We start from the raw sequence: 15,954 nt of genomic DNA, 5'->3' as shown, positions 1-15,954 counted from the left end.
ACAGCTTGACCGTTCCTCCTTCCACCTGGCTGCCACCATAGTCTTGTCTGTCACCAAATTCCCCTCTCGGTCATTGCACATGGCGGGCACTTATGCCGCGCGCCATTGACAGTTGCGTAAAACCTTCGCATATCGTTTCTATCCATGTTCTCCTGCGCTTCAGCTATCGCACTCTTTTCGTGTTGTCTTTTTTTGTACCAAATTTAAAATATAGCTAAGATCGCAGTTAATATAACAACCTTTCTAGATGGTCCTCTTTACCACTAGAAGTACCGAGGCTAAGTGAGCAAGAACTATAGATAGTGGAATATATAGATGAGCGAAGATAAATCCTCTGTCTCCAAACGAACTGTCAAACGTGTCTCCAAACGAGCATGACGTCACGATTTCAATGGAAATGTTAAGGACTGTGACGTCATATGCGCGTGTGCACGGTCAAAAAAAGCGACTCAGCCATGCTTTCGCTCATCTATAGATTCTACTATCTATAGCAAGAACTAAACATCCAATATTTCAAAAAGCACCGTTTAGGTGATGGTTTTCTTCAGCCGGATGACACACAGCTATGCTTCTGGCTCCACCATAAAATTCACGTTATTATTTTGTTGTGGGCGTTATTTTCTGATACAATAGTGTCACCAAATATTCAAATTTGTTTTGCACCGTACTAACCGTGTTGTGTTGAATGACGGTCTTATTACAATTGAATTGAAAATCGAACACATTTTTCACGGCACGGAATTTATGGTACATAACGAAAATAGTAATAAATTCATTCAAATCGCTTAACAACAATTACTCCATCACAGAAAATTAGTCCCGAAATGATGTTTTTGTTTATACTAATTTTGAATTGTCAGTGGGGCCCACCGCGCGGTAACCCCAGAGATGTTAGCCACCATTTTTTCCCATAGACTAACGCAAAATGAACTCCCCCAAGAAATTATGACGTTTGAGCGGGTCGCATAATGAACGCAAAATGAACTTTTGTTCGAGAAGACGACCCGCTCAAATGTCAAAATCCGTCGGGTGAGTGAATTCGATGAACCCCTGCATAAGTCTATTAGAGAGATAGACGATGACAGTAGGGTGGTTTTCTTCTGTATAACAATAAGGGTTGCTGACGTTCAATCACCTTTCCCTTTCAAGCGCATAGAAAGGATGTGGTTTGTTTTCATCGGGATATATCAGGAAGAAGTAATAGATTCTGCCGATAGTTTAAAGTCAATAGATTAAACAATACCATTAGTATGGTGCCGCAAATGGTTTTGATTCCATTTTTTTTTTGTGTCAGGCGAATTCGTTGATAATTCTGCTTCATCTTTCTAGAACATTGTTACCATTAAAAACGTTCACCGATTAATCGACAGCCATAGTACCCACTTACCCCGTATTTTCACTTGCCCCTGGGTACCTTAAATATCTCGGAATTACGACGAAATTGCCGGGGTAAGCAAAAAACGGGTGTTCATGTCCTTCAACAGACGCGTCATGTTACAGAATTGTTTAGAAAACGTTCTTAGATCGGCATTTTATTTGTTGAATTTTTCATCAAAAACTAAATCCGCGCGAAGCCCTAAAATCGTTATGTTGATCCGTGCTTAAATTAGTTGGATGTGCAAGGGTCATTTAGCAATGTTATGAATTAGACTCAAATTCGTTCGGCCTTCTGGCCAGGCATGTAAAATGTCATCTGCATGTCATTTGACTAATTTGTTCATAACTTTCTTTAGAAGCCAAATTTATTCCATAATTTTGAATGTACTCATAACGCTTGAGTAGGGCTATATTTTTGTCCAAGGGTACATTGTTCTAAGTATCCAGGTTTTTACGCTATGTTGCCATAATGCTTTGAATAACCCCTTTTGACACATGGCGTGTCCACTATAATTTTTTAAAACATAGCAATCATTGAGTGGATGAAATTTTTGTGTACATAAATATTGAATTGACGTGTTATTGTTCTATTTCTAATCAATTTTATTTCTCACCATTAATTCAATATCTTTCTTTTTAGGTTTAAATGAAAAAAATCAAAAATATTCATTATTGTTCGTCAGTTGGAAGGAACTTCGTCACAAACTATACATAAACTGCACCATTTCATGAAGAAACATTTTCAGCAAGTTGATACGAAATTCAAAAAGCTGTTCCAGAGTATCGAAATTAATTTATGTGAAGCGGTGAAAACCATAACTTTTGAATCCTTCTGATCCTTGTGAGGGAGCTTACTTTGCATTATCAAGCATACTTTCCTATAGTTTTCGAGCAAATAAGTAACTCTATGAAAAATGTGTTTTTAAGGTCAATCAGCGCTGCTGGAAAATTCTTTAATATATCTTTCTAAAACAAAATGAATGAGTGTCACGCATTTGTCCGTGATACACGAATAAACACGCACAATATATTTTGTTGTATCTCAAATATATACCCCAAACATTGACTGATCGAAAATGTTTTTTAAATAGCCTGCAATATTCTTAAAAACAGTCGAATTAATTCTTAGCAGGAGAAATAACCATATCTTGGAAATAATTTGGGGTATCATAAACATTACAAATTCCTCGAGTTAAACTGAAAGTGGGAGTGCAAAAATTGAAAATTATTCGGTCATTAGAACTGTTATGCTTTTCAGTAAGACAAAAGACATCTATCAAAAGCAATTCAATGTCAAAAGTAATCTTTCTCTTCATACAGGGTTATTCGGTGATTATTGATCTATCATTTTATATTTTTAAATCGAGGTTGAATTCGGAAAACGCAGTCTATTAAACCACCCAACTTAGCATGTGCTCAACGTCGATGATACCATCTAGAATCTCGCGATTTTTCAATTTGCTTTTCTTAGTTTAGAATCAACATTTGATGAACACTGTCGTGTAGTGTATACATGGTGATCATTAGCCACGGAACACAAGATCTGGTTCTAATCTCATAGCTATAGATCAACCCAAGGATCAACGGTTTCGCACAATTATCCATAGAGCGTTTCAGTGAGTGCCTTCATAGAACCTAGAAAATACAACTTATTATTTTATTAAAATACGTGGAGTAATTTACCGCTGTCGAAAAAGTGAAATTTTTTGACAAATAGAAACACAAATTTACACACAAAAAACAAACATTGTTTCATAGAATATTTTGCACTTTACATTTGAAAAGTGTTCCGTTTTCTTAAAAATAAAAGTGATATTGTTCCTTTCAAAGTAATTTTATCATTTCGAAAGTTTTTTTCTCATGTTCCCATTGTGAAATTGAAAGTTCATCCATTTAACTAGAAAACTGTAGAACTGTCAAATTTCCTAAGTCTTGAGAGAAAACAGAAAGAGAAAAACGTTTACTTCTGTTTACCCAGTTCCACTATGGACTATCAGGTGGTTAAATAAAATTTATAAAAATGTACATATATTTATTTCGCTTGTCACCTTAATTATTGTCTATTTCTCGAATGACATTTATCTACAACATTTAGGAAAAAATATATATATATAATATGTACTAACATAAGATTTCTATCCAAGCCCAATGTGATTAAAGTTGTTTTTTGTCCAATAATTTAAAAAAAAAACTCCCATAGTATCTTTCCGTGTGCATAATCGTTTTCGCCTTTATTCGCCGCGAAGCTTTTTGACCAGGAACAAGTCGCGGAATTTTTGTTTTGCTTTGTTTTTCTTCGTGGAAATATTTTATCTCCTGAAGATTGATTTGTTCAATCAATCTGTGGTGCTAGCAGTGCTGAATAACTACGGGAATGGAAGGTAGGTCATAGTGTTATATTTTTGAACAACATCATCATATCAAACAAAAATATCTAGCTTACGGCCAGGCCCATACACAATGCAACGGAACGGTTGACAAATCTCGTTGTTCCCGTCGAAGTTTCGCTGCATTGCGCAAGGGGCTTGGCGTGATTTTGAGAAATACAATTAATACTAAAGACACACTGATGGTACAAGGACCGTGGTATACCACGGTTATGTACCCTAGTACATATTGTACCATGGTTTTCCACGTTGTACCAGCATGGTACAAGGTGACACACCTGTGGTACAACTTGTACCATGGTACGAATACCACCAGTGTGTCATTAGTATAATATTTAACGGTATGCAAAAATCTTTATTTTTCAGCAAAACAGCATTATAATGCCTGCAATGCACACCAGACAAGCGACTGTTAGGCGAGCTGTCGGGGCTTTTTGGAGCTGCTACACATTTTCAATGTTGAATGAAATTATGAAATAAAAAACAAAACCTATAATAATTATTGTAATGTAGTTAAAATGGAAAAGAAAAGTTGAATGGGTGGGAGGTTCCTTTGGGCAAGCGAAATTCTCCTTTCTGAATGAAATTATTTTACTCTAGTATTTACGATGTGATACTTTCTTTTTGACAGTTCTACAGCATTGTTTTAAAAGTTCAAACTTTTATTTTCAGAACGGGATGCAACTTTTGAACCATAGTTGTTGCAAAAGTAAACGTACTTTTATTTTGAATATTTGCAACTCTCTACGAAAAAGAACCAATGCAACTTTTTATTTTTACCAATGGTTTTTTTAATTTTAATAATGGTTTTTCTTTCTGTGTAACTTCTAAGGCTACTTTGATGTTTATACAAAAAATCAGTACACAGCACATGTCATTGTTGAATCACCCCTTGTCGGGTTTTAGCGTAAAAAGCTGGATAACATCTGAGGCTGAAGAGTGAAAACTCTCCAAAATGTCACGTGTCATTTGAACGACGTTTTGCCTCCCACCCCCCGGATTACATAATTACAGCAAAGTCATGTTAGACAAAGTTGTAGGTCCATTTAAGCGCTATAAGTTCGTCATACAACATGAATTGATAGCTACCTTCTGAAAAAAGTTCTGCGAAAATTATACAAACGAATGCAAATGACATTTTACAACACTGCTTCTGGCGCAATGAGCAAAAACAGAAAAAGTGAATAGCTTCTTATGTTAAAGCACGCATTCGCTCCGAATAAGGAACAAGAAATAGGGACCCACGCATTTGCACTGAATAAGAAAAATAAGTAGATGATTCCTTCTTTTGAAAAGTGAATTTTCCCGGATTAAGCCAAATGATTCATTATATTCTTATTGCTATGCATAGTATATGCCTTCTGTTAAGGCACGAGTTTGCCCAAAAAAAGTAAAATGAGAAAATGATTCCTTTTTTTTTTAATTCGTTTATTTATTATTTTCGTTTGTTACATTATTTTTATCATTTCAAGTGTTTGTCCCTTTGGCCCTTCATCTTTCATTGGGTTCAATAGCAATGGTTAGGATTTAAATGTAATTTATAAAGTTTATCTAATGTATCAGAATAGCCTTAATTAGGCAATGATTAATTTAGAAAATTTGATAACCCAACTACTATGTACACTAATATTTACAATAATAATTGGATAACCTAAATTGGAACTAGTGCCCTAATAGTCGCCTGGTCCGATTGTCAGCAACGGACCCTAAACCTTTCCTTACACTCACCAAAGCGCTCGTGTAGCGTTTTAATACCGGCCAGACGGTGGATCCTAGAAGTTCGTGTCCTGGGAGGGGTGTTCATGGTCACTTATCCATGGAACTTGTTTTGAACTTATTGTAGTTTCAGATGATGAGTATTTGCGTAGCTCTCTCAACCTGTTGGCTGAAAATAAGCTTGCTGTCGAGGGTTGTTGATGATTTTTATCAGGTAGCTGGGAAGATTGTAGCGCTGTAGTTTGTACACCAGGCCCGACCAGGCCATCATGCCAGACATTGTCAAACGCTTTCTCGACATCGAGTAAGACCATGGCGGTGGTTTTTGAGACAAACTTGTTCCGTCTGAGGACGTTGGTAACTCGGGTCAGTTGGTGAACGGTTGATCGACCGCGTCGGAAACCAAACTGTTCCTCGAGCAAGATGTTGAGATTTTCGGCAGACTCAAGTAACCGGTGATAAATAGCTTTTTCGAATAACTTGGATAACCCTGAGAGAAGGCTGATGGGACGATAACTTTTGGGGGAGGAAGGGTCCTTCCCAGGCTTACGGATGGGGATGACTTTCGCTGACTTCCAGGACGATGGAAAGTAGCTGGTGATGTTCTGGAATGGAATGTTCCAAGATTGTGTGTGGTGACGAAGTGACGACCTATTTCAGAAACCTTCTCTGCAGGAGTTATCAAGCGATCCTTAGAGCCATTGCTGTCTGATGGGATGAAAGGTGGGATGGGTCGAGGCTTAGATTTTAGAATTTTTGTTAGCTTCCAGAACGACTTGGCACAGTCTGGGAGAGCGCGGATCTCATTGGAAAAATAACTATTTCTGAGGTCCACCATTCTTGCCTGGATAATTTTGGTCATGCGATTGCACCGAGCCTTATACTAATGACACACTGGTGGTATAAGTACCATGGTACAAGAATCTTGAAACGAGTACCGTATCGATTATTGTCTTTATCAAAGATAGTCTTGGAATAATTTTCTTGTCCTCTTGTACCATGGCACAAGTACCACAGGTGTGTCCTTAGTATTAAGCGCAGGCAGACCAGTACGTTGGTACTGTCTGTGAGTGACATTTCGCAGACGGATCAAATCTTTGGTGAGTAAATCAATGTTTAGGGTGTTGCCTATCAGTCTAGCAGTTGGCATATGTTGTTCACGGGCCTGGGTGATCGCCTGGTGCTTGGCATTCAGGTCGCCGGCAATGATGAACTGACCTTGTCTCCGGGTAAGCTTGATGATGTCCCTTCGAAGGGCGGCCGATGATCCGTCGCCAGCTTTAGCGATGAGCGTGATTACGACAGAGGTAGTAACTTCCACACTGATGGCCTCAACGATGCGCAGGTGGAAGCTTGGCAGCAGGCGACAGTTGATATTGTAGCGAAGAGCGATGGCCACACCACCTCCCCTGGTCGGCCGGTCGAGTCGCACGATTCGAAAGTCCGGAATGTTGACGTTCACCTCCGGTTTAAGGTGCGTTTCGGTGATGAACGCCACGGCTATTGCCTTCTCCACAAGGAAATCCATCAGCTCAATTGTTTTGATCTTTAGGGAGCAAGCGTTCCAGTTGACCAAGCCCACCCTAGCAGCCATTTTCAATGATGAACATGCCAAGAGTGAAGACCTGGTCGAAGCGAGTTTTGCAAAAAGGGTTAGGGACAAAAGGTCGAAGGAACAAATGGTAGAAAAGGACAAAAGGTCGAAAGGGACAAAAGGTAAAGAGGACAAAACGTCGAATGGACAAAAGGTCAAAATAATTTAAAATAAAAGAGCAACTTTTTTGCCAACTATATAGGACAACTATAGTTACTGAATCGATGGTCCCTTTAATTTCGATTCATGAATGTTTGACTGTATAGAAACACAAATCATTGATAGAATCTTGTAATCTTGTAATCTTGTAATATCAACGCACCCTCTGACCATAGCCTATCTGCGTTGTATTTAAATACCACTGAGCGATACGTCTACTGGGCAACACGTCCGGTGTGCACTGCACTAAGATCTCCTTAGATGCAACCGGACCGAGATCTTACTTAAGGCTCCCAAGGGTCCGTTTCGTTGTGATATGTTGCCATAAAATAGAAATATATGCACTTGCTTTTCTAATCTACGGCAATATTTAAATTTACTAATGATATTGATTAGTGACAAGTAAATTCATTCATCGATCAGATTAGAACGAGCTCAGTGCAATTAAAATATAAACGCAATACTTATCTGCAATTCACAGAAGATGTTGGGATTGTCCTTGAAGTAATCACGTTGTGAACACAGACTTCCTGTATTGACGGTGGTTGTTATGAATATGAATACCACTGCTGATACCGGAACAATAAGATTTTCTTCATCACTGGTCGTCTGGAAAGAGGTAGATAAAGAATTGGGCCGCTTTCACTCGCCGGCCCGCAAAACATTAGTAAGTAATTAATCTTACTACAAAGACAAAAATACAGTTCTAATAATTCTGTCTTATTAATGGATATCACACATGCCCACCTGATACTCAACTTAACCAAAAACATATCCTCAATACTTAATAAAATGATAACTGTATATAGTTTCTATTATTGTCCATATATACCTACTATTCAATCTAGGATTCCAAATCGGATAAATTAATTCAGTTGCTAACTAAAAGCTTATCCTCAACGCTTTGGCTGTCAATAGTCTTCACAATATGAACCTTAAGGTGATTATAGAATGAAGCCAGAAATCGGCCATTTTGTAAACCACGTACTTTTCCAATATTTTTTTCAAGAGCACGAGATGAAAGAACCATAACGCGTATGGGGCTAAAATAATGGTAGATCGTTTGCTTAGTTATGCTGAACAATCATAATTTGTGTTTCGGCACTGTACGAAAACTATTACGCCAGATATGGGGTTTTGGAAATGTATGTAGATAAACGTGTGGTGAATTTGAAATTCACAACGGGCTTCATTCTATAATCACCTTAAAGGTTATAACTTTGTTCAATCCTACATCTTTTTATATTAAAACTCAATCCTAACTGCTCCGAAACCGCTTTCAACACATAACTGCCCCGAGCACAGCCACTAAATGCGACCCACAGGACCCCAATCGAGGACGGACTACACTATACCGTTGTGAGCTTACACCCTCTCCTGGGCTGTGCGACGCTGAAAACATGCTCCTAACGTTTGATGCCTAAAAATAAAAATAATTAAACTAATTACACTAAATCTTACACTTTTGATCGAACCCGTCTGACATTCGCGTTAAACAATGTGTTCCATGAGTGCTGATCACTCATGATAACGCCCCGAATCGGCGAATAAAGTTCAGTTTAACGCAGAGTTTAAACCCTCTCTTGCGCTAAGTAATGCTGAAAACCTAACTTCTAGGAATTTGATTCGTAGAAACAAATTATACTGAAATTGGTGCGTGGCAAAATAAGTTATACTATTAGCTAATTTAGTTAAACCCTGACTACCCCACATTATACTGGCCCGTTTGGAGTCATCCAGTGGCACTTGGTCTTAGCATTCGTTTTCTTTTTAAATTCTATAACAATTCTCCACGCTTACCCCCATATTAGTAATATGTAGAACGAATGCTTGACTATTACTATACTAAGTATAGTAAAAGACCGGAAGTAATAATTGGGCCAGCCACCACCACAAATCATTGATAGAATTGTTTTCAAATATAGGAAACTAATGCTGGGGAATGGTTTATTCTGGGAAATGTTATAGAATCAAGACAATTGTGTAATAACCTGCTTAGTTATTAATTTTCTACAATAATACAAAAGACAACTGTTTCAGTTCATAGTCAGAAAACAACTTCAGCTTTATTCAGTACATCATTAGATCCTATCTCATACAGTACACTCAGTCTACACTGAGAACCCTTCCAGAGGGTTCGGCTATGTTACCGAGCCACTACAACTCCTTCCCCCTTAGTAAAAATACTACATTACCTAATACATTCATAAGCAACTTAATATTTATTCATATTTGCTAGTTAGAAATTTCAGAAAGCAAATAATTATTTTTAATTCACAAAATCGAAATTCCATGCTGACATTACACAGAACAATTTCATAACTCTAATTTTAACAAACATAAACTTTCTTTTTTTTGCAAACAAATCCATGAATTCATTACTTCCTGTTCTTTCTGGTAAATACTATGCATATTTATTGTAACACTCGATGTTGGTCGAACATTGTTTTCTAGGGAAGATTTAAACCTGCAGATGCAGTAGCTCAACTCGTAGGTGCATCATTCTATATAGCAACATGCAACATTGTCTACCGAAACAATTATCCACAAATGAATCCGTAAAAGTCTGCTACGGAATCCACAAACATTCACTCTTCCTCTTCATCGTTTCTTGATTTCTTACATTCAGTTGAAAACTATGTCCTTTTGGAATGAAACGTCGAGCAGGCATGCGGCGATGCATTGCGAAATGGTCCGGCTGCTCAATGAGAAAAAAAAACAGAAGTTCACCGTTAAAATCACCAACGGTCAAAACCGGCTCACCAAACCGAAATAACGGCTCGAAAAACTGCACCACAAATTCATTCACAAACCTTTCAATAGCACAAATCAAAGGCCAAACAAAAACAACACATCCTCCGTTGAAAGCATAAATGGTTTCTTTCAATGCAAATGGATCATAAACTGGAGAAGGTTGTTAAAATCAACAACACAACCATCAGCTGCAGCAAAAACAAAATGCAGTCGAAATGCATTCAAATTCGTCACCACACATTCGCCGCACGTAAATAAATATGTCTACAAACTGTGGTTGTGGTGGTCTGCGTTCATTTTACCGTCTTACTGTCACAGTTGATCATAACACTGGTTGTAAATAATGCCGCTTTTTCTTGGTTTGTTAAGGATAAAAAGAAAATGGTGTTACGAAATAAATAATGCACATGAAGCAAAACAAATGGTGAAAAATAAAGCCTCTCATTTTGGTGCTTCCAACAAAAGTACGCTTCATTCACTAAAATAAAATAAAATGGTTTGCGCCAATTTCACAAAAGCAATTTCTCACGCCATGCTAAACCACAAAACAGTATACAAAAGTGCAACTTCACACTCACTAAAATCTATGAAATGGATATATTGCATTATCTCTTGCAAACGTTTTACAATGGTGATGAGAAAAAAATGTCCGAATCGCACGGGAACACTATTCACCAAAACAACTTACTACGAAAAAAATCACGCCAAAAGCAAAATTGCCGGCGGTCGTGAAAACAAAAAAAACAGTTGCACGCAGTGCACGCACGATAAAACGCTTATTTCATCCTCGTCGCCACTGTAATAACCTGCTTAGTTATTAATTTTCTACAATAATACAAAAGACAACTGTTTCAGTTCATAGTCAGAAAACAACTTCAGCTTTATTCAGTACATCATTAGATCCTATCTCATACAGTACACTCAGTCTACACTGAGAACCCTTCCAGAGGGTTCGGCTATGTTACCGAGCCACTACAAATTGTATCGAGTTTTGACATAAAAGTGACGTAGCTTGGAATTGACAACGAAATTACATGAAGTCACATGGGTATACATTAGAGTGGGGCGTCATGGTCATTTTTTCAAATCAATGGTTTTTCGAAGCCATTCTGGGTCCTGAACAACTGTGCAGAATTTGGGACCGATTGGTTGCTTCCTCGCTTACCGCATCGCGTTTGAAGGTTGTACGGAAATTAGTATGGGAGAACGTATATTTTTACGGTTGTAGGTCATTTGGCCTAAAGTCGTTTGGCCTAATGACGTTTGGCATAAGGCCGTTTGGCCTAATGGTCATTTGGCCTAAAGTCGTTTGGCCTAATGGTTGTTTGACCTAATGGTTATTTGGCCTAATGGTCCTTTGGCATAATTTGAAAAACGTTAATTATTCTTAGTAGTAAAATATGTGAAAACGTTAATATTTTATTTAATGCTACTTTTGGAAATACACATTACTATTATTGGTGTATAACAACATCATCCGATAATCATCGTCAGTCACATACGATATGTACGTAAACTCCCGGCCAAAAGTTTGGGTTCACCCTCAAAAAATATAGGCAAAAGTTTTTGGTCGTATTTTCGCCGTCGTACATCCGATTTCGGGTATTGTTAGCTCGATACAAAGAATTTGAGTAGATCTTGCACCGTAGGTATTTGAAACTAATAATTTCTATTTTTATGTACTAAAATATTACATTAAGATACTTATTTGTCTTATTATTATGTTGTAAAAATATGTTGATTTTTATCTAAATTGAGCCCACAAAATTTCGAAATGAAAAGTGAGATGGAACCCAATTTTAATCATCTTTGAGGGACGTTGATAATTTTTAGGCGGAAAAAAATTGTTTTATTTTTAAAAATCAAAATGTTTACTCAAGTGTAAAAGGCCAAAAGTTTGGGTTCACTTTATTTAGCCGTTCACAATTTTAGCCGAATATTGTCTGAAGTACACTGTCGTGAATCGCATATTTTTCCCATATGAACAGGAAACCCAGCAAAGATGGGACAGATATGCGATTCACGGCAGTACAGTTCTTGATGTTTTGTTTGGAAACTCACTTTCTTCAATGTATATTTTGCCTGAAATTATACTAAAAACCCAGATTAATCCACCTAGCGTTGGTGGTGCCTTTCTCGCATTCAGTTAAGACACCAACCTTATGCGGGGTTTAAATGGTCCGATGTACCATTTTCTTCATAACTTTTAAACGCAATGACCGATCGTTATAAAATTCAATAGTGATCAACAAGGCTTTGTCCCCTGCCGAATGAAACTTGTTACGAGAAAATCGGTTAAGGTTTACTATACGAAAAGTTGTCTAATGTTTTTTATAGCTTTTGTGCACACACACACACATATATACACATACATACACACAGACAGACAGACATGTGCTCAGCTCGTCGAGCTGAGTCGATTGGTATATAATACTATGGGTCTCAGAGGCTTCTATAAAAAGTTCGTTTGCGGAGTGAAATGATAGCCTTTCGGTACAACTTTGTTGTACGATAAAGGCAAAAAGATGATTAAAATAGGGTTTCATTTCACTTTTCATTTCGAAATAAAATTCTGTGGGCTCAATTTTAAGAAAAACCAACATATGTTTACAACATAAATATAAGAAAAATCAGTATCTTAATGTAAAAAAAGGTCACAGTGTGTCTAGCGTCACATGAAGTGAAGAAATGTTAAAGTATCATAAGAAAACAAAAACCATTCGATTTTGGCAACATAAATGGCAACGAACGTGATGCCAAAATCGAATGGGGTCTGAGTTTTGACATTGTATAGGTAACATACAATCTTTACAATATGGTTGACACCTTCTTTAAAGCATGAGCTGTTCTTTCTAGATTTACTGCATGTTGCTTTGGTATTGCATATGACAAGCATTTTCCAAAAATGTTGATGCCTTCTTTGAAGCATGATCAGTTCTTTCAAGTTATACTGTTTTCATATGTCGACATTGCCAAAATATATCTGATTCATTGTTTTTATACCTTCCTTTTTATAAATTCCTGGTTTTATTGTATTATAAAAGTGATTTGCAATATTTTAACGTTAGTTTGTATTACGCTTTTTGATCACATGCACATGGCTTTATTTTGCACCTACCTTACGCCTATATGTACCTATTATGCCAAACGACCATTAGGCCAATCGACTATTAGGCCAATCGACCATTAGGCCAAACGACCATTAGGCCAAATGACTTTAGGCCAAACGACCTTATGCCAAACGGCATTAGGCCAAACGACTTTAGGCCAAACGTGGCACAATCTATTTTTACATTTATACTACTAGAGGTTTCAGTTCATCGTAAACCAAGTGGCACATTGCGTTAAAGTATAACCCAAAGGATGCCGAAAAACATTGCTGGAGAAGGCACGTTGCTGGAACGTCTACGAGTTATAACGTTATAACGTTTCGAAGATTGAATGTTCAAACCATATGCAAAAAATCGTTTATTCTGCCAGCACTGCCGAACTACGTTGACCAATAATTTAACTGAGTGTTATTTCAAAATAATTGTTCTTATTGGGTTTTAGAGCTCATGGGAGCTATCCTGAATCATTTCACAAAGAAAAAAACCGACAAGAAGGAAAATGGGTTTTGCCTTTCGATAACCATAGGTCGTCCGGTAGTGTTGGCAGAAACATTGATTTCTTGCATATGGTTTGAACAATAAATTTTCGAAACGTGATAACATTTTTTGTAGACCTTCCAGCTACGTACCTTATTCGGCAAAGTCTTCCGGCATCTTTCAGACTATATGCTAACGTATTGAGTCACGTGATTGATGATAAATTGAAGCCGCTAATAGCAAAAATGTGAAAAAGTAAGTTTTCCCATACTAATCTCCATGTAAATTTAAAACGCGATGCGGCATGCGAGGTCGCAACCAATCGAGCCCATATTTTGCACAGTTGATAGGGGTCCCAAAACGATTCAGAAAAACCTTGATCTCGCTTGATCGGACGAAGTTTGCGTTTTTTTCATACAACTGCGCCCCACTCTAGTATACATATTGTACTACATATCCTAAAAGTTTCAAATAGATCGAACAAAAAATCTGATGAACATTGTTTACGGAATAATTTCAAGTGTTGCACCCTCCATTTCTCTATTCGTGTTAAGAACAAGGATTTGGAATTAACCATTGTTTGTATTCAACTATATAAACGTTACCAATTTCATTATTCTCACTCAATTACTTAGGCATTATTTACTACCCTCCGCAGACTCAGACTCATCAACGTGTTGCTCCGCTGCTTCAAGTTGTGCGGCTTTCTCTGATGCTTGTCTATTTCTCCATGAGGTCATGTAAGTGCGCGGATGAATGGGAAGCAAACCAGCAATGCCTGTTAAACAAAAACCATAATATGTTAAATATTTATGCTTTTTTTACGTTCGAATGCATTTTTCTCCATCGCAATATCAACACTACTGTTACCTAACAGTTCAGCTACTGGCGATGAAAGGTGAGCTCCACTTCCTAACCAATAACGAACTCGCTCGAAATTGAAAGAAACCAACTTCTCGTTAAACTCGTTGGGAATTGGATCATAGGTACCAATTTGCTCGATCACTGGTTGATGTTGATTTTTTCGACGCTGTAATTAACTGCGAATAAGAAATAATTTTCAAAAAATATAAAACACTTACCTCCATAACGACAATGTGATAAAAGGGCCTGTTGGTACACCCATGCCGTGCGAACCGTATGATCTTTGCGGAACGTGCCCAAAACCTACCGGTTCCACTAGCTGGAATAAGGGGCATCTCAGAAACTAACTATGTTATAAAGTATGTTATTAAAATTATTAGTTATTAGCAAATTATTTGCTAATTTTCGGCTAATCACTGATACAATGTTTTTGTTTCTTTTGAGCTTTGGTATTCGCACGATTCGCACAGTAAATCTGACGTTTTGGGTTTTTGACCTGGCGAATTGTCATATTGATTTGATTTGAGTCGACATGCATATGTCGACTGCGGGTGAAGCCAAAGTTTCTGATACACGGAAAAAATACGGTAAAAAATATACACGTCCATGCGAACTGTTCTGCATTTGAATATTTATATGCACTACTTTGGAATCAAATCAATATCAATAGCTGAGCTCGTCGCATTCAAAGACCATCACTTCCATTTGACGTGCGCAATATTTTGAAAATAAAACCACAAAATAAAAAAATAGAATTACCTCAGCTCAGATTTGAATAACATACCTTTGCTTGAAAGTCCTTCGTCTTACCATGACTCCATCTCACACTTCGAAATATCTCTTGAAATAAGCAGAACAGATGAAAGAACTGTCATCTATTTTTAGAACAACACCAATATCGCTCCACTCTTAAATCAATAGCCTTGAACCTGTGAATTCAATAGCATAGCACTTTCAATTCTTGGAGACATTATTAGTGCTGATCGAAGTGCTAATCATTTCAACATCCAGTGAGTAGCACTTTGATCAACAGTGTTGATGTTATGGAATTGTCTGCATTCAACACACTTGTGAAAGGTGTGACACCACTTCAAAATCAAAGGAATATCATTTTCAATAACAGTGATTTTAAAGTTGATCATTCAATAGATGGAACAGTTAAATTGAGCGTGTTGATTTTTTAAAATAGATAGTGGAATATTATCAATTTCCCACCTTATCGGCCGCGACGATTTGAAATCGTCGCAAAGCAAATCGTCGCCGAAATCGTCGCCAGCAAAAATGGCCATAAGATCTGTCAGATCAACTGTGAACAAAATTGTTTGATTTCAATAATCACATTATTTCCCGAAATTTAGTACTATTTTTCATGCATATTTTCATAATTTGGCTTTGAACTACCACAGATTGAAAATAATGATATTGTCGACGATTTTAAAGGTGCTTAAAAAGTGATCGGCGCGTTTTGTTACCTGCAGCGAAACTGACAATATATAGATGAGCGAAGATATTATAA

At 37.3% G+C, this 15,954-nt stretch overlaps 1 protein-coding gene and 2 long non-coding RNA genes across 3 annotated transcripts; 1 reads left to right on the top strand and 2 right to left on the bottom strand.

Annotated features, from left to right (window-relative positions):
• Positions 1 to 3,270: 3,270 nt before the first annotated feature.
• On the top strand, positions 3,271 to 4,263 carry LOC134215465 (uncharacterized). Its single transcript, XR_009980177.1, has 2 exons — positions 3,271 to 3,758; positions 4,131 to 4,263. It is a non-coding gene; the product is annotated as an uncharacterized LOC134215465 (long non-coding RNA).
• A 5,004-nt stretch (positions 4,264 to 9,267) lies between these two features.
• Positions 9,268 to 10,508, bottom strand: LOC134211166 (uncharacterized). Its single transcript, XR_009978951.1, has 2 exons — positions 10,047 to 10,508; positions 9,268 to 9,931 (listed from the first exon to the last, which is right to left on the bottom strand). It is a non-coding gene; the product is annotated as an uncharacterized LOC134211166 (long non-coding RNA).
• A 3,628-nt stretch (positions 10,509 to 14,136) lies between these two features.
• On the bottom strand, positions 14,137 to 14,936 carry LOC134211165 (small ribosomal subunit protein bS16m). Its single transcript, XM_062687830.1, has 3 exons — positions 14,657 to 14,936; positions 14,445 to 14,604; positions 14,137 to 14,352 (listed from the first exon to the last, which is right to left on the bottom strand). The coding sequence occupies exons 1-3, from the start codon at positions 14,771 to 14,773 to the stop codon at positions 14,213 to 14,215; spliced, it is 417 nt and encodes a 138-aa protein (XP_062543814.1). The 5' UTR covers positions 14,774 to 14,936; the 3' UTR covers positions 14,137 to 14,212.
• Positions 14,937 to 15,954: the final 1,018 nt, after the last annotated feature.

This window comes from Armigeres subalbatus, chromosome 2, assembly GCF_024139115.2.
Source record: "Armigeres subalbatus isolate Guangzhou_Male chromosome 2, GZ_Asu_2, whole genome shotgun sequence".
NCBI lineage: Eukaryota > Metazoa > Arthropoda > Insecta > Diptera > Culicidae > Armigeres > Armigeres subalbatus.
Note: the sequence above shows the minus strand (reverse complement) of the source record. Positions and strands in the feature narration are given on the sequence as shown.